Source organism: Talpa occidentalis, unplaced genomic scaffold, assembly GCF_014898055.3.
Source record: "Talpa occidentalis isolate TD23 unplaced genomic scaffold, MPIMG_talOcc4v2.1 talOcc4.14, whole genome shotgun sequence".
Classification (NCBI taxonomy): domain Eukaryota; kingdom Metazoa; phylum Chordata; class Mammalia; order Eulipotyphla; family Talpidae; genus Talpa; species Talpa occidentalis.
Genome location: NW_023601433.1, coordinates 85,824,871 through 85,843,379, shown reverse-complemented (window position 1 = coordinate 85,843,379; position 18,509 = coordinate 85,824,871). Strand labels below are relative to the sequence as shown.

Sequence of the window (18,509 nt, the reverse complement as noted above, 5' to 3'; positions counted from 1 at the left end):
ATTGGATTCCGAAAATGTAGTACAAAAAAATTTTGTAAAATATCTTTGCATTTAGTATTAGTATATCAATATATGCTACTGAATATGTAGACATTTTTAGATGATGAATTTACATTAACTGCCTCTATTTCATTTTTCTTTCTTCATGTACTTACTAAAAAATTTAAAATTAAATGTGTTATTTATAGTCTATTTCTACTGGACAACACCGTGGCAATCAAAGTCATCAAGGTTCCTGGGTAGAAAAATGATCTGATAGTGGAGAGAAAGGGTTGGGAGAAGGGGAGAGGTTAGAAGTCTGATGTCAGCTGCAAGACCTTTAGGTCAGAGGAAAGTAGAAAATCATTGGAAATAAAAAAGGAATGGATACAAAGATACCCGCTTTATACACCAATACATTTCCTAGCATTGGGTTTCTAGATTTCAGGAATGAGGACTGAGCAGATGATCCCTAGTTGGAAAGGGAATGGAAATCCCCTTTAGAAGATACTCAATTCTGTCTCGGGTGTGCTAAGTTTCAGGCACTGGTGGAAAAGATCTGTCTAAAGTCAGGAACTATGAGTCTGCAGCTGGGAAGCAATTAGGGCCAGGCCTTCGACAAAGAGAACTGATACCATACGGGTGGAATATAGACAGCAGTAAGTTCAAGGAGTTACGGGGGAAGGAGGTGTCTTATCTTAGGAATGAGAATTCCTGGCTAAATAGCTCATTTGCGAATTGCATCTTACTCTAGACATCAAGTTATAACTGCAAATCTGATAAATGATTTAAATTTAAGTAACAAGCAAGTAATTCAGTTTGTCAGAATGACACTATTTCTTCAGAGGTGATGAGAGATGAAGCTGAAAAGGTGGACTGGGTTGACAACTGGAAAGGCCTTTTTAAGTTATATCTTTAAATCACTGCAATTATCTTAAATTTCCACTAATAAAATTCTGTCCATACACTCTAGCTTAAGTGTTTTTTGACCCAAAAATGCAATAAAAACCATTATTAGACTAAGTGGTTATATATTTGAAATAGCTGAACAAAAAAGGATAAGAGGAGCCCATAGGGCACAGAAAATTCCTTCAGTGTTATATCCCCCACCAAGAATTCTGTTATTCACACCAATAGCCAGAATATCAGAATTTTAAAAAAATGAAGTAACATGGATTTGTAACATTATATACATTACAGGTATGAAGCCTTACAAATCAACATCTGTATATACTATCTTATGTTTGTCACTGAAAGTCTAGTTTTTATCCATCACCAAACAACTGATTCCGTTTAACTGATTTACCCACCCAAATGTACCATGTGGGTGGAAATATCAGTCTTATGAAATGGGAAATAATCAACTAGAAAATACTTATAGCATTATGATTTTCTAATAAAATATTTTGTTTTATTTCATAGACCTAAATTTGTTTAGGTGAAGAGTTGAAAGAAAATTAATGATTCTGGTGTGTCATTTAAATATGCCTTTTTATTTATTTTATTTTATTTTATTTTTTTATAGAGGCATGTTTTATTTATTTATTTGTTTGTTTGTTTGTTTTGTTTATACAAGCACTGGGTACAGTCAGAAGCGCGGGAGGGTGAGAGAATCCACCAGAGCCAGAGCAGGGAGCAGAGCAGGCAGAAGGACTGAAGCACACTGCTGAGGGGAGCAGCGGGCGGCAGGAGAGGTCTGCGCACCATGTGGGACCCTCCTCTGGTGGCCGGGGAGCAGCCGGGGATCGAACCTGCGCCGCTGAGGCCGCGGGCAGCTTCCCAACCCAGCGCTCAACCGCTGCGCCACCGGGGAGGCCCTAAATATGCCTTTTTAGAATAAGAAAAGTTTTAAAAATCCAATTTTCATTTTTTTAAATAAACTTTTTTTTAAAAAAGATTTATTTTTTTATACAAGCACTGAGTATAGTCAGAAGCACAGGAGGGTGAGAAAACTCACCAGAGCCAGAGCAGGGAACAGAATAGGCAGACTGACGAAATACACTGCTGAGGGGAGCAGCGGGCGGCAGGAGAGGTCTGTCGCGCCATGTGGGACCCTAGCCGGTGGCCGGGTATTGAACCAGAGCTGCAAAGGCTGCGGGCAGCCCCGCAGCCCAGCATTCAACCACTGCGTCACCAGGAGAGGCCCCCAATTTTCATTTTTCTAAATAAGTTTTCTAAATATTTTTGTCTTTATAACCACACGAAACCAAAATTTTACTGTACTTTTAAAAATGACTTATTAGCTTTTTTTCCCAATGTGTTTTTATTTAATTTTCATTTATTTATTTATTCATTCAATCATTCATTTATTTATTTAGTGGAACCCTCGCTGGTGGCCGGGGAACGAACTGGCGCTGCAGAGGCTGCAGGCAGCGTCGCAACCCAGCGCTCAACCTCTGTGCCACCAGAGGAGGCCCTAAAAATGACTTATTAGCTTTTAAATGTAACTCAGAATTTTACTTAATAGCTGTGTTCTAGGGCAAAAGTTCAAGGAAAAAAGATTTGGTAAGCAGTTTAAAAATCCCATCTTTCCAATTACATATGGCAACCTAGCTGCAGTTGCAAAGGGCTCACCTTGAAAAAGACTTTGAATTAAACCAACATCAACTTGGTCTCTCCAGCACTGTCCTGCCATTCTTCTTAAACCCTTCCTACTACACTGGAATTCAGATTGACATGCAAGTTACAAAGCAAATGTTCTTCAGAAGAAAGTGATGCCCAAAGACTACTAAATTTCAATTTTAATATGACTGCCAATGATGAAAAATCTGGCTATTTAATTTTATCCAAAAATAGACTCCGGCAGAATTTTATTTTATTTATTTATTTTTTTAAGATTTATTTATACATGCACTGGGTACAGTCGCAGGCAGGGGAGGGTGAGAGAATTCACCAGAGCCAGAGCAGGGAGCAGAACATGAAGAAGGACAGAAGTACACTGCTGAGGGGAGCAGCGGGAGGCAGGAGAGGTCTAACGCGCCATGTGGGACCCTCGCAGGCAGCCGGGGATCAAATCAGCACTGCAGAGGCTGCGGGCAGCCTCGCAGCTCAGCGCTCAACCGCTGCGCCACCAGGGGAGGCCCTCTGGCAGAATTTTAAATATGAAGTAGTACCCAAAGGCAACAGCCTCATTTCTTTTTTTAAAAAAAGATTTTATTTATTTTTGTGTAGAAGAACTGGGGTGTAAGCCAGAGGTGTGGGGAAGTGAGAGGATTCACCAGAGACTGAGTGGGGAGTAGAGAAGATTTACTGAAATACACTGCTGAGGGGAACAGCAGCGGGTGAGACAGGAGGGGTCCGCTGTTTGGGATCAATCTCAGGCTGCTGCGGTAGGCCATGGTGGGCTGTGGGGAAATCGTGGCAGGGCACTGAGACTTAAATCCCCAGGCCACCAGGGAGGTGCCTCAGCTTCATTTCTTGCATCTTTGGTGATCTCAAGGCATTTTACAGGTATTTCACACTCTAATGGAGAAGGTCCCTACCGGGATTTTTTTCCCCCTATCAGTTAAACACATCTATCTTTCTGGAATGGTTACCTAATAGTGAACTGAACTTGCCAGTAGAGAAACTGAGCATGAATCTGGCAGGAACACAAGAGTTGAACAATAGAAGTAGCAGGAGACCCTCTACCTGGAGGAATAGAGATATCTGGTTTTACACTTCTGGAGCGTGTCCATCTAATATGGAACTGGCTAGGCAGTGTTTATTGCAGTGCTGCAGTCGGCTTCTTTATGCTGAGGGTCTTCTTCAAATATAATCTAATGGACTTAGATTTTACCCTATTTGTTTAGAGATGTCACATTATAAAGAACTGTAACTACAAAAAAGTGAGATCAGATTATAAACTCAATTTCTATCAAATCGGACAGTTGACATTTGTATCAACATTTCTGAAGCTTCAACTATTTGGGATTTTAAGAACACTCCCCTGTGATTCAGGACTGTAAAATGTTGTATCTGCAAGTAATTATCCCAAAGGGAACAAAAAGCAGGATTACTGAAAACAACACAACAACAACATAATCAACGTTTGAATTATTCAGAAAAGTACAACTTGCTTAGACTAACAGTCCTTTCAGTTCTCTAGAGGTGAAATTACACAGATTATGATGTTCTTCCTGCTTTAACAAGCAAGTGATATATTCCCTTTGCAAGAAGTTTCCCCAAAGCAACTACTCTGTATTAATCACAATGAAACCTGCATCTTGATTCTCCAGAGACCAAGTTTACGTAAAGAACCCAAGATCTCTAAGCAGAACAGCTAACTCAAAAACTAACGCAATGAAGCAAAAAGGATAGAAAGGAAGAAAGGTTCAACTCCGTGATAAAGGAACCTATACGCAAAACTCAAATTCCACTAAAGAAATGGAACTGCCCAGGACAGCTAAGTTCAAAAAAGGTTTCAAAACAGGACTAAATAGTCCTATTTTATATTTTAGAATTCCAAACAGTTCCCTTTTCATTTAGTAAACATGAAAACATTTATTAATCAATTTTACGTGCACATTGCACACATAGACAAACTCATACCTGTTCAGAATACTTCATTAACTAGGGATGATAATTTCTAGGCAGTTGCTTTGTCTTAAAAAGCACTGAAAAATGCTGGAAAGAGAATTCAGAAATGATATTGTGATGGGAAAGAAACTCAAAGTCAACCTTTTCAAAATAAAAATGTTGTTTTAATTTCAGCACTTCTGTTTAAATACCAAAGATTTACTATGGAAGGATGGTTGAAGGTGAATCCAAGGAAGGGCTTATTTTATGGACTTGGGTGTGAATCACTGTCTTCTGCCACATAACCTGCAGAGCTAAAGGTGAACTCAAAGAACCGGTAACTTCACTGCTTTCTGACCTGCAGCAGTATCTTCTTCGAATGCTAAATGTTGTTAGTAATGCTTTCCGGAGGGGAAGCAACAGAAAAATCATCTGGAGTGTGTGTGTGTGTCTGTCTGTCTCACACTTCTAAGTTAAAAACAATAGAAGCAAGGCTCTTAGTGTGTTACAGAATTAAAAGCTTCTATTAAAGCTGAAGCTTTTGTTGGTTACTAGATATTAGAAAATGTTACATAATAACTTATAATTTAACATTTAAGTAAGAAAGTAACAAATGAAGTCCTGATGTGTATTGGTCCTTTAGACTGAGAGAAAATTTTTCCTTCTTTTTAAAATTTCTGAGATCTGGGCATCCCTGGTGGCACAAGGGGTTAAGAGGCAGCCTGTGGAGCTGTCCACAGCCACTGCAGCAGGAGTTCGATCCCTGGCCAGGGAGTCACCCACATGGCACAGCAGGCCTCTCCTGACTTGCCCGCTGCTCCCCTCAGCAGTGTATTTCAATAGATCCGCCTGTTCTGTTCCCCACTCTGTCTCTGGTGGGTCCTCCCACCTCCTGCACCTCTGGCCTGTACCCTAGTTCTTGTATGCATAAATAAATCTTTAAAAAATAAAATAAAATTTATGAGATCAGGGCCTCCCTGGTGGTGCAAAGGGTTAAGTCTCAGCACTATGAAGCAATCCACAGCCTCTGCAGCACGACTTCAATCCCCGGCCAGGGGGGTGATCCACATGGCGCAGCAGACCTCTCCTGGCTCTCCAACTGCTCCCCTCAGCAGTGAATTTCAGTCATTCTGCCTGTTCTGCTCCCCATTCTATATCTGGTGAATCCTCTCATCCCACCCCCACCTCTGGCCTGTACCCCAGCTCTTATATGCAAAAATAAATAAAATAAATATTTTTAAAAAGAACTTAAAAAAATAAAATTTATAAGATTAGACCTAAAATTCCGGTCTTAAAAGTTAATGTAATATTTTTGACAATTAATCCATATCTCCACCCAAGGGTACTTTTTATCCCCCCCCAACCCTCACTTTTTTCACTCTATAAGAATAAGGGCTGACCTTTACTAAAATACCATCCTCTGGAAGAGGTCAAGAGGCACAGGTAATCCTGGCACAGATGCACTTTTTTTTGTTGTTGAGAAAATCATTCTGAGTAAAGCCTGCCACATGGAGAAGTAGCACAGTTATATGGTACAACATATATCGTTCAATTAAGGAATGGTCTTTGAGTGGTACAGCAAGGACTTTTTTTCCTTTTCCATACTTTCCTATTTTCCCGTAATGAACACAGGTTACCTTTCTGAGAGATGACAAAAACTACCATTCAATATAAATTCATTTAGAATTACATTTTACTTTTACATTTAATATTAAAGTTAATTTTATTGAATTTTCTATATGCAAGGCAGTGTGGTGAAAGGGAACTACAAGGACTTACACATAACAGAAAATTTCTTGCCTATGGAACTTAAAATCAAGTGGTAATGACTATGGTATGGAAGGGATATTGGAGGGGTTTATAATAAATAGCTATACTAAAGCAAAATAAATATGCCACCAAAAAATCAAAAGCAAGGAGGTTCAGATTACATCTAGCTGAAGGAATCAGAGAAGTATTCATGGAGAGAGAAACGTCTAATATGAGCCTTGAAGGATGAGAATGGGGCATTTTAGTGTAAGAGGCCAGAGACATTTAGGGTTCTCTGCAACTCTGACTAAAAGGACAAGTCCCTAAAGGTTAGGGTAGGAGCTCTAAAAGCAGAAAAACTAGACCACCAGGTAAATGCCTATCCTACTCCTACCAGGAATCTCAAACCAGCAATCAGTCCAAACAATGCACAGCAGGTGTTAAGGCATTGAGGAAGTCCCAGAAAGAAAAGGGCTAGCCTGAGGTCACCAAGGTCCTACAGGCTAGGCCCATGGAGGGCTAGTTCAACAAAGGTGCCATGGGTCTTTATTTGCTTTAACTAAGGGGCTTTGCTCAACTATTACCCTAGGAATAACTAATGACAAATAGTATTCGGACTCAGCGAGTAAGTTTGTACGTGTTTGATCTAACTTGAAAGGCTGTGTTACACTGAGCAAGAGCACAGTCTCCTGAAATAAATTTTGGACTAGGATGAAGTGAATGAAGTAAGGATGCCTTGTGCAGCTCTCTGAGTCGCCAAATCTTTACCTGTGAATAGGAATAATGCCATATCACTGCAGGGTTGGTATGAGGAACGGGATAATGCGTTAAAAAGTACCTGCAACAGAGCCTGGCGCACGGCAACAACAGGCAATCAATCAAAGTGATATCTCTCTTTAAGAAAAGACCAAATAGCAGCATATAAACCAGTCTAGCCTGCAGCAATCAGAAGAAAGATTCTTTGACCAGTATTTGCAGGCTGCAAGCACCACAAACACTAGTCCGTTGTCACAACCAAAAGACAATCCCCACTCAAAGATAATGTATAAAAGATGAGTGGTTCATTCAGCTTTTCCGGTCACATATCCACCACTATTCAATAACCCATTAAACATTTAACAGCAACATTTCCAATCTGGAAGGAACAAATATATATTTGTCTCTAAAAAATACACAACAAAAAAGATGCAATTGCTCTGAAGAATTTTTTTTTTAAAGCCATAAATGACTCTGAAGTAAATTAAACAAATCTTGTAAGAGCCTACTGCCTATTTATGTGCCAGGGCTCAGCCTCAGAAATTCCTTTTCTCAAAGACCCATAAATAAATGGGTCTAGCCATTTCCTTAGGGAACTACAAAGACAGCAGCACCTCTGTCATAACGTTCCTGTCTCCTTCCTCCTTTATACTGTGAGCCCCTCCATGTTGGGTCTCTTCCACACTGCTAACCATCCCAGGCAATGGCCTGGTTTTCAACTCTGCAACACAGGAGGTTGGAATCCAAACCCCGCCTCCTGTGCCTACGGTGGGGCTGGGCCTTCTAGCAAGGATAAAACTAAACCATGTACCTGCACTGATCACTGTAATAAAAGTCATGGCCTGAGCACTCAGGATTCAATATAAGGCCAGCTAGATGCAAGCATACCGCGACCCAGATGATTTTGTTTCTGAGGTGCCTCTTGCACCAAGCAATTCTGTTTTTTCTTCCCAAACCTGATTATTTTCTGGCATTTCCCAATGTGATTAAGGGCAGGCAACCCACCCCTTGCTTCCATATTTGGGCTAGACTATCTCAAGGAATCTTCAGATGCAAAACTTCAATTCCTTTTTCTCTTGTCCTCTTCACTCACTTAAGGCCTGTCGACTATGTCTGCAATGTGTCTGAAGCACTACTTCCCATTGCCCTACTTATAGCCCCCTCTAACTCAGACTATTTCAGCAGTTTCCTAACTAACTTGTCTTTTGCCTTCCGTTCTTCTATTATGCCCTCTGCATCAATTTTTTTGTTAATAAGGTTGCTAAGTCCATGTTACTCCTCCCTCAACTTGCAAGTATATTCATTTACTGTATATGTAAAAACGTTCCCTACAAGGATACACAAGAAGATGGAAACACTGGTCACCTCTTAGGAGAACTCCGTAGGCAGGGGATAAAGGTTGGAGTGAGACTTCATTGTGCATGATTTTGAATTCTGAAAACTATTAAATTTTTTTAAAGATTTATTTATTTAAGCATACAAGAACTGGGGTACAGGCCAGAGGTGGGGGTGGTGGTGAGAGGATTCACCAGAGACAGAGTGGGGAACAGAACAGGCAGATTGACTGAAATACACTGCTGAGGGGGAGCAGTGGGGAGACAGGAGAGGTCTGCTGTACCATGTGGGTATCTCCCCTGCCAGGATCAAACTCGGGCTGCAGAGACAGCTTCATAGGTTGCCTCTTAACCCCTTGCGCCACCAGGGAGGCCCTAAATAAATTATGTATGTGTAAAATGTATTCACAAAACACACTAACCTTGTTATGCACAGACCATTACTGATTGATGATTTTAGTGTGCATGAAGAAAAACTAATGCCAGCAAAGTTGCCATTGAAGAACCAAGAGAAGCAGGTATTTTAAACAATGTACCTAAATACCTATCTTTTTGGATTTTTTTCAGTTCAAAGAAACACCAAAAACCCTATTACTAACTAATGGTCAATCTAGAAGTTATGAAGAGTTTTCTAGCTCTTAGGGAAATATCTCAAAGCCATTTTATTATTCCAAACTGCTACCCAAACATTGATGTGAAAATAGAAACATTTTTTGTTTGTCTCATTCAACACAGCTTTTTGTGTCTACCTCAAATATCTGTTATGTCAAAAAAACTTGCTGGATGATAGAATGCTTGAAAGTTCAAAATGTACAACTATAATAGTAGTACAAAAAGAAAGAAATTCTCTTTCCAAAATAGCCTGTTAACGAGTCAAAGAAAAATCAGTGCAAAAATGTGTTGGGATTGGCCTGAGTCAAAATAGTACTGGGCCCTTCCACAGAAAGCCCTCTTTGTAGTAAGTCACTTTTGTAGTCTCTGGCAAAGTTCTTATAGTCATTTCGTAGTCCTTGGGATTCACACCAACAATTCAATCAATTCTGGAACTGTTCACCAGTTACAAACTTATTCACCTCAAAAACAACTGTTTAATAAAATATTTATAAACTGTTAAATGTGACAGACTGAAGATCAACAGTATGTTTACTGAGGAGGACAATTTGATAGTAAGTGAAAAGTACAAAGCAGTATTACCTTTCTTGAGGGACCTATGTTACTATCTGTATCAAAGGCTTTGCAAATGATTATAGCCTTGACTCAAGAACTCCTCCTCAAGGAATTTATCCTAAGAAAATGTTTAGATGTAGAGATATTCACACTAGCATTACTGGTGTTACTTATAAAAGAAAACTGGAAACTATCTAAGTAAATAAAAATGGAGGTGATTAAATAAATTATGGATTGTACATGCAATAAAGTATGATGCAGCCTGCAAATACTGCAAATACTTGCAGCCTGCAAATACTGTCAGCATGGGAACATGCTCAATTTACACTACATAAAATAACATTATAGAGCAGAAAAAAAATTAACCCAATTTTATTTAATAATATGTATACATACAATAGAAAATATAAAGGCTGCAGGAAACCACACTGACAGAGGTGAGTTATGAGTTACAGGTATTTTATACTGTCCTATTCTGAAGATGTTACTTTTATAAGCACAAAACCAAACCATTTAGTTTAAAAGCACTAAATATACAAGCAAGAGACTTGGGTTTCCAGTTATGACATTAGCTGTAAGGACCTTATTGATGAGTCAACTTTAGAGATGAGGAAACAGATATAGATTAAGCCAAGACAGGAACAGCAATTATTTCATAGTTACAAAAATTAAGGTAAAACATAAACACAGAGTAAAATTTGAAGAACTACATAAAGCACTGGTAGGATGAGTCATGTTTTGTGTTAAGATACTAAAATGCTTAGGAGAAACAGTGAAGTACTTTTGCTCTAAGGAAAAAAAGCTTCTTTGGCCCCCATTCGCTCCAGAAACCTCATTGGGATATTATTCAAAGGCAGTTAGCATTTCTTTTCTTTTTTAATATTTTCAACTAAATGGAAAGAGCTATGCCAATTGTCAACTCAAGTTTATTTTTATTTTTTAAAAAAGATGTATTTATTTATGCATACAAGAGCTGGGGTACAGGCCAGAGGTGCTGGGGGTGAGAGGATTCACCAAGACAGAGCGGGGAACAGAATAAGCAGACTGACCAAAGTACACTGCTGAGGGGAGCAGCGGGCGAGTCAGGAGAGGTCTGCTGCGCCATGTGGGCTGCTCCCTGGAGGACCAGGGGATCGAACTTGTGCTGCAGAGACTGTGGACAGCTTCACAGATTGCGTCCCAACCTCTTGCACCCCTGTCAACTCAAGTTTAAATTAGTAAGTGTAGGGGCCTCCCTGGTGGCCTAGGGGTTAAGTCTCAGGAGTACCATAACTGCAGCCTGAGCTTGATCCCAGGTCAGGAAGGGCTAACCCACATGGTGTGGCAAGACCTTGATTGGCAAGTTGTCTTGATTGCTGCTCCCCTCAGCAGTGTTATGTATTTCAGTAGATCCGCCTATTCTACTCCCAGCTCTGTCTCTGGTGAATCCTCTCACCACCTGCCCCTCTGGCCTACACCCCAGTTTCTCTACACAAAAATAAGTAAAATCTTTTTTTAAAAAACATTTTATTTATTTGTATACAAGAACTGGGGTACAGGCCAGAGACATGGGAGGGTGAGAGGATTCACCAGAGACAGAGCGGGGAATTGAACAGGCAGACTGAAGAAATACACTGCTGGGGGAGCAGTGGGCAAGACAGGAGAGGTCTGCTTCGCCATATGGGACTCTCGCCGGCTGGCCGGGATCGAACCCGTGCTGCAGAGGCTGCAGAGGCTGCGGACAGTGTGGCGCTCAACCCACTGCGCCACCAGGGAGGCCCAAAAATAAAATCTTAAAAAAAAAAAAAAAAATGTATGTTATCAGGTCAAAGTTCTCTGCTGTAGGTCAACTTTTACAAAAAGTCTTGATTTTTGATGTAGTCTAACAATAGAAAACAAATGAGTTTATATCTTAGAGTGACAGAAAACTATCAGATTTTTAAAGTATTTGACAACTCCAAATAAGATACATCAAAACATTTTAATCTAAAGAAAAAAAACTAGGATGTAGGAAACCGTTTCTTAAACATGAGACCAAAATGAATTCTGAAAGGCAAACTCATGAGGCATACCATTTTTCAGCTGACTAGAATTTCTGGTTTGAAGGCCAAATTCCTTTAGAAAAACTGCTAACTTATTTCTCCCAAAGCATTTTCCTGTAATTTCTGAACCTAAAGTCTCAGGCAAGGCCTTTCTAAAAGGCATGGAAACCTACATAAAATGAATGACATTTAGTTGAACTTGACATAAGCTTTATTCAAAGAACATGGGTAGAGGTCAAAAATTCTGACCTGGTAGAGTGCTTCTTGAGTCACACACTAGTACAAACTCCATTTGGATACTGTTGCAACCCTCCAGATTATGTATTGACCAGTTCTGCAAAGCAGTACTAAAGTTCAGAGAAGAGCCTCCTCCCACGCAGGCCCTCCTCCTCCCACCCCCCAAAACCCCAATACAACCAACTAACATCTGCATCCTACCTTCTGCTATAGTTCAAACCTTTTTTACAAAGATATTTTCTAAAAAGTGTAACAGCTATGCTTTTAAAATTCAATTACTCCCTCTACAAAAAAAGATTTACCTGTTATTCACCAACAACCTTTCAAGAGGTTATTGCCAGAGAGAAGCTAGAAGTTGGGAAAATTTGAAACTAAGCTCAAGAATTTCTAAAGACTGTGAAAAAAGGAAAAATAGCTCTTTAAAAAAACGAGGAAATGACTTAAATTTGTCTTATAAAAATCTTTTTAAAAGAAAAATATAGGGCGTCCCTGGTGGCACAAGGGGTTAACCTATGAAGCTCTCCGCAGCCACTGCAGCACGAGTTCCATCCTCTGCCAAGGAGCAACCCACATGGCACAGGAGACCTCTCCTGACTTGCCAGCTGCTTCCCTTAGCAATGCACTTCAGTCAATCTGCCTGTTCTGTTCCCCACTCTGTCTCTGGTGAATCCTCTCACCATTCACACCTCTGGCCTATACCCCAGTTCTTGTATACATAAATAAATCTTTTTTTAAAAAAAGTAAAACATATTTATATAGCAAAACAAGGAAAAAGTCAGGGAGCAAGAGTCTAAAAAACTAGCACAAATTTCCTCTATCTATCCACCTGTAATCTTATTACAGAATGACAGGAGAGAGAAAAGTCAGATAGCAACTAGTGAGTGACTTCTTAAACCCTGCAGTGTCTATGCATCCTAAAAGGCTCTTTTACCAAACTCACAACTCTCACACTTCCTTAATATTCCACAATTTTCTCTTGAAAGCCTATAGATCATTTTGACATCAAGTATATTTAAAGTACTGACTGATTTCAAAACTTATATATAGGATGCCATTTAAAAAATATTTTCTTTTGTATAATAATCAGAATCACATAAAAATAAATATCTAAAAACAATTCCTAATTTAGAGTTACAATATAACCAACAAACCCATTTCTAGGTGTACATGTTCACACAAACCTTGTACACAAATATCATAGCCACACTATTAACAGTCAAAAAGTAGAAATGACCCAATGTCCACTAATAGATAAATGGATGAAAAAAATGTGGTGAATGCATGAAGTGGAATATAATTCAGCCATAAGATGGAATGAAGTTCTAATACATGCTGCAATGTGGGTAAATGAAAAAAAAAGTCACAAAAGACCACATAGTATATGATTCCGTTTATATGAAATGTCCAGAATGCTGTGACAAATCTACAGAGACTACTTTCTGTTACCAGAGATTAGGGGGAGGGACAAGAACATGGCAAAGGGTATTTCTTTTGGGGTGATGGAAATGTTCTGGAACTATATAGTTAGTGATGGTCATTGCACAACTTTGTATACTAAAAACCAGTGAATTTTTCACACTAAATGGTGAATTTTATGGCAAGTAAATGATATCTCCCAATTTTTATAATTCAATCAAGATCATGTCTGTTGGGCCTCCCTGGTGGCGCAGCGGTTGAGCGCTGGGTTGCGAGGTTGCCTGCAGCCTCTGCAGCGCCAGTTCGATCCCCAGCCACCAGGCGAGGGTCCCGCATGGCGAGCAGCCCTCTCCTGCCGCCCGCTGCTTCCCTCAGCAGTGTATTTCATCACTCTGCCTGCTCTGCTCTCCCCTCTGGCTCTGATAAATTCTCTCACCCTCCCGTGCTTCTGACTGTACCCAGTGCTTATATAAATAAATAAATAAATCCTTTAAAAAAAAAAAAATCATGTCTGTTGCCCACAGGTAGATCAGGCAGAATTTTGACTTCCAGAAAATTATGACTATATAACAATAAAACTGATTTCCTGACATGGTTTACAATTATCTAGCTGAGGGAAATTCCAAAGAGGACTTCATAAAGGCTGAAATAAGCGCTGATACACTCTCCCAAGGTGACTGCTTTGTTAAAAAGACAACTCATTTTCAGATATCTAGAGATTCTACCAAACACACTGAAATTACCATGACTGACAATATTAAATTCTACCTAGCCTAGTCACTTTCTAAATAATATTCAGATCTTGATATTGTTCCTGTAATCCTTGTAGCTTAAGACAACTACCTTTAAGGCTGACATTACTCACAAAACACCCCAAAATCCTGACCATAATCAAAATCAGATCCAAAGGCTAGCAAGTGATATTGTTTTCATTTTTTTAGTTTTCAAGTTAAATCAAATGTAAATAATAACATCTCACAGCTTTATAAGAATTACTCTACAACTCTATTCAGAGGCCAGAATTTACTTGGCATAGACCACACTACCATTTTTAAAGTGGTTTCAGTAAACTGTGGTTTAGAATGCAGAGGAGTTTCTGTTGCATTTTATTATGAGTCAGAGTGAATAAAGAAGTTGTAAAAAAAAAAAAACACACACACACATGCACATAACACATACACACCCTGAAGCAGGGACAGCATTAGGACAAACAGTACCAGAGACAGGCTGGTTTGGATCTATCTTGTCAAGAAAATGTAACCAGTGGTATGATGGAAAGAGGACTGAAATGTGGGGTCTAGGTACTAGTCCCCGTTCTGCCATTAACTAGCAGAATAACCTGAAGGAAGTCAGTTGACTCTCTGTAGGCCTCAGTTTCTCACCAGAAAATGAAAGAACTGGACTCCAAGGTTTCCTCTAAGTTTTACGACTCTCAGTGGTGTCTGAGTCTATTGTTAAGTAGGTTAGGGCTCTGGGAGGCCCAGTCATTCACACTAGGAGGCTCTCATATTTTTGCGTACCTAGGCTTTGGTGCCATACAGAGGAATGAAAGACCGGATTAGCCACAGGGAAGAAGGAAGAAATGTACACACAGCTCCAGCTTGTGCTGGCTTACTCCTGTTGGACCTAATAAAGAGAAAGCACCTTTGCCAATTTTCCAGGGGATAGGAGCGGTTCCTGTGTCTCACCACACCCACCATAGTTGATTTTTCCTAAAAGAAATCCAGTGGGGATTTCAGAAATGCTGTAAAGCACCAAGTACTTTCAGTCATTCCATGACTAACAGTTCACTTCTAAATCAAAGAAAGTGTTTTTTTTAATTTCTCACACGAAATAAACAGCTTTCATTCCAAACAAAGAGTCCTAGATGACTGCAATGAGTTGCACAGATACTCAGTAATAAACAAGATGTCAACCCAAAGAAAATGTATTATCAATAAAAATATCAGGTTTACAACACTGAGGTGCAACATAGCCTTTTAATGCAATGCAATTTACAAGTGCAACTTCCAGAGCAGAAAGCAATATTAAAGGCTGACTGAGACTCATCACCTCTTTCACAGCAAGAAGATAATCTTGCTGTGGGATGGGATGGTGTCAAAAAAGTAGAAGTAGTCATCATATGGACTGCTATGTGGCAGCCACAGATCAAATGAGGCCAACTCAGAAGCTATTTCATGTATCTTCCAAGAAGGTTTTCTAGAAGAGAAGTCCTAGAGAAGTCCTTCAGAACAGAAGTCCTAGAAAACCTATCCCTTAATGTCTTTCCCCCACTTGCAAAACACACACACACACACACACACACACACACAGAGTCTCTGTCTCTTTCTGTCTCTCTCTCTGTCAGACCACCACTAGGACATGTAAGCTACCATCTGTCTGTGCCTAGCAGCAATCCTTTGAGGAAGGGTATACAGCTGGTTCTTAATTTATGGGCTGTGCATGGACCTCTAGCTGGTACATAGATGGACCTCATAGGGTCAGTGAAATCCCTAAGAGCCCTTGCAAAATTTTGTCTCTACGCATGTTTTTCTGGGGCGAGCGCCCTGGGCAGTGTGTGAATCACAGAAGTATGTGTTAATCAAAGAAAATTAAGAACCACCGTTATAGCACCAGATATAAAACTGAAGAAATCTATTTAACGTCCAAGTGAGTAACAAGGGAAGTAATACCTATTATTTAAAGTGCAAAATAACAAAGGATGTTGTCTTTTTGAAACAAAAGGAAGATAAGATCTGATGGGCAGAAGTCCTGGAGGGTCAGGTAGTCCTCTGCCTTTGTCCTCTAGTCTAGATGAAGAAAATCATCTAAGAAGACTGTACCTAAAACCACAAATCAGTGTTAGCAAGTGCCAAAGCTGAGCCTCAAATTTGGGCAAGTTTCTGACAGGATGGTATGTTTTTATACATTTTTCAAAAGGGGTTTGACCAAATCCCTCCATAATTTTATTTTATTTTTTTTTTTTTAATAATTTTTTTTTTAATAGAGGCATGTTTTTATTTATTTATTTATTTGTTTGTTTTGTTTGTTTGTTTGTTTATACATGCACTGGGTACAGTCAGAAGCGCGGGAGGGTGAGAGAATTCACCAGAGCCAGAGCGGGGAGCAGAGCAGGCAGAAGGACCGAAGTACACCGCTGAGGGGAGCAGCGGGCGGCAGGAGAGGTCTGCGCGCCATGTGGGACCCTCCTCTGGTGGCCGGGGAGCAGCCGGGGATCAAACCGGCGCGGCAGAGGCCGCGGGCAGCTTCGCAACCCAGCGCTCAACCGCTGCGCCACCGGGGAGGCCCTCTCCATAATTTTAAATACCTTCCTTCACTAATAAGGTAGTCTTCAAAAATTTTTAAATTAAGCTTGGACCTAAAATAATTGCCAAATGATCCACCAATTCACAAATATTTCACAAAAGCCAGCATATAGCAAATTTACAAGGGGGAACCCCATCAGCTTATGAGCCCTATCCTGTTGCACCGTGACTGCAACTTGAAAAAGCAGCACAGATTACAAGTTCATTGAGAGAAGAGTTCCTAAATGCAATGACAAATGATAGCCACTGACAGTCCTTTAAAGAGGATACTGAGTCAGGGTCAAGCTGACTTCAGAGCGGATTTGTATGATTTTCATCTGCAAGCTCCTCCACCTTCCAAGGAGTGAATGTGTCTCTCAAATGTGCATCGATACTGTTGCCTGAACACTCAATCATCTTTTTTAAGCCCAGGTAATGGGTCACTTGTAAATTAAACTGAGGACCACCTTTCCGGTCCCATGTTCACAAACACTACATGTAGTAGAAGCAAAGATAATAGGCAGTTATTCTGAGATCAAATTAAGAAATAATTATTGTCATAAAAAGTTACAGGGCTATTTGTTCCAGTGCCAAACTTGGCCTCTGCATATGAAACTTAACGTAATCAGGAACTCAATCCACCAGAGAAAGGAAACCAAAGTGACATCTGAACCCAAGTTCAATGACAGCATGTCCTTCAAAGACAGCGCTTTACTGACTGAGACCTAATGGCAACCATCCTAGGGCACAGCAACTGGCTGCTCGAGTCACAGCCTTTTCTACATTCGCACAAGAGTAAACGGAACAGTCCTTAGGGAGCACCTGTGGCCTGAAAAGACTCCAAACCGCTTTCTTGACTGCAGTCTCGACCATTCCATTTGGGGTCAAGGAGACTCTCCCACCCCGAGTGACCTTAAGGGGCACGATCCGGCCGGGACCACGCACAGCGCGGGTTTCGTCCCGGCCGGCGGCCCCGCCGCGGGCCTCGGGCAAGGACGGCGATCCGGTCACCCGCGGGCCGGCGACAGCGCGCGGCGGGGCCGCGCGGGGCTCCCGACGGTCTGGGCGCCGGGGACCCCGCGGCCGGGGAGCACGCGCGGCTCAGGGATGCCCGCGCGCGGGGCGGGGGGCGGGGGCCCGCGCGCGGGGCGGGGGGCGGGGGCCCGCGCGCGGTCGGGAGCCTGCAGGTGTCGCGGGGGGAGGGACGAGGGCGCCCGGGGCGGGCACCGCCGAGCGGCCGCGCGGGCGGCCCGGGGCTCGGGCGGTGACCTTGGGCACGTGCTCGGCCGCCCCGCGCCCCGGCTCCCGGCGCCGCGACGGGGCGGTGGAGGCAGCGGCCGCCCGCAGAGTGAGCCGCCCCGCTCGGGCCACCCTGGCGGCGCCCGGAGCCGGAGCCGGAGCCCGCGCGGAGTCCCGGGGGCGGCCGGGGGCGGGGGCCGGGGCGGGGGGCGCGGGCCTCACCGAGCACGTCGGCCGAGCGGTGCCGCGCCACGAAGCACGCGTCGTCCCCGTAGCACGCGCCCTTCTTGAGGAGGCCCTTGCGGAAGTCCTTGCCGAAGCCGCAGCCGGCCGTCACCAGCCCGTAGTCGCCGCCGCCGCCGCCGCCGGCCCGCGGGTCGGTCTGCGAGAGGCCGCCGAGCACGGCGCGGGCCACCAGCCGCCCGTACGAGAGGACCGAGAACATCGCGGCCGCCGCCCCCCCGAGGAGGCGGGGGGCCCGCGGCGCAGGAGGACGCGGAGGCCCCGGGCCGGCTCGCTCCTCCGCCGCCGCGCCGCCGCCGCCGGGACGCTCCTCAGGGCGGCGCGCAGTCGCCGCCGCCGCCCCCGCCCGCCGCGCGGGGCCTCGCACACGCTCCACCGCGCGCACAGGAGCCAGAGCGAGGTCAGAGCCTGCGGCTCCTCCGCCTCAGCCCGACCCGGGTCCCGGCTGCAGCCGCCGCTGCCGCCGCCATCTTCCGCTCCACTAGCGTGTTCCGGGCCGCGCCGGCAGCACCGCCCCCTCCGCGGCCCCGCCCCGGCCCCGCCCCCTCCGCGGCTCCGGCCCCGGCCCCGCCCCCTTGGGCTCGGTG

At 42.8% G+C, this 18,509-nt stretch overlaps 1 protein-coding gene across 1 annotated transcript in view; it reads right to left on the bottom strand.

Annotated features, from left to right (window-relative positions):
• Positions 1-18,408, bottom strand: part of PPTC7 (protein phosphatase targeting COQ7) — a 38,045-nt gene extending 19,637 nt beyond the window's left edge. Inside the window, exon 1 of the mRNA XM_037511181.2 lies at positions 17,902-18,408. Coding sequence (XP_037367078.1) covers positions 17,902-18,124 — 223 coding nt within the window. The 5' untranslated portion in view covers positions 18,125-18,408. The remainder of the gene's footprint in view (positions 1-17,901) is intronic.
• Positions 18,409-18,509: the final 101 nt, after the last annotated feature.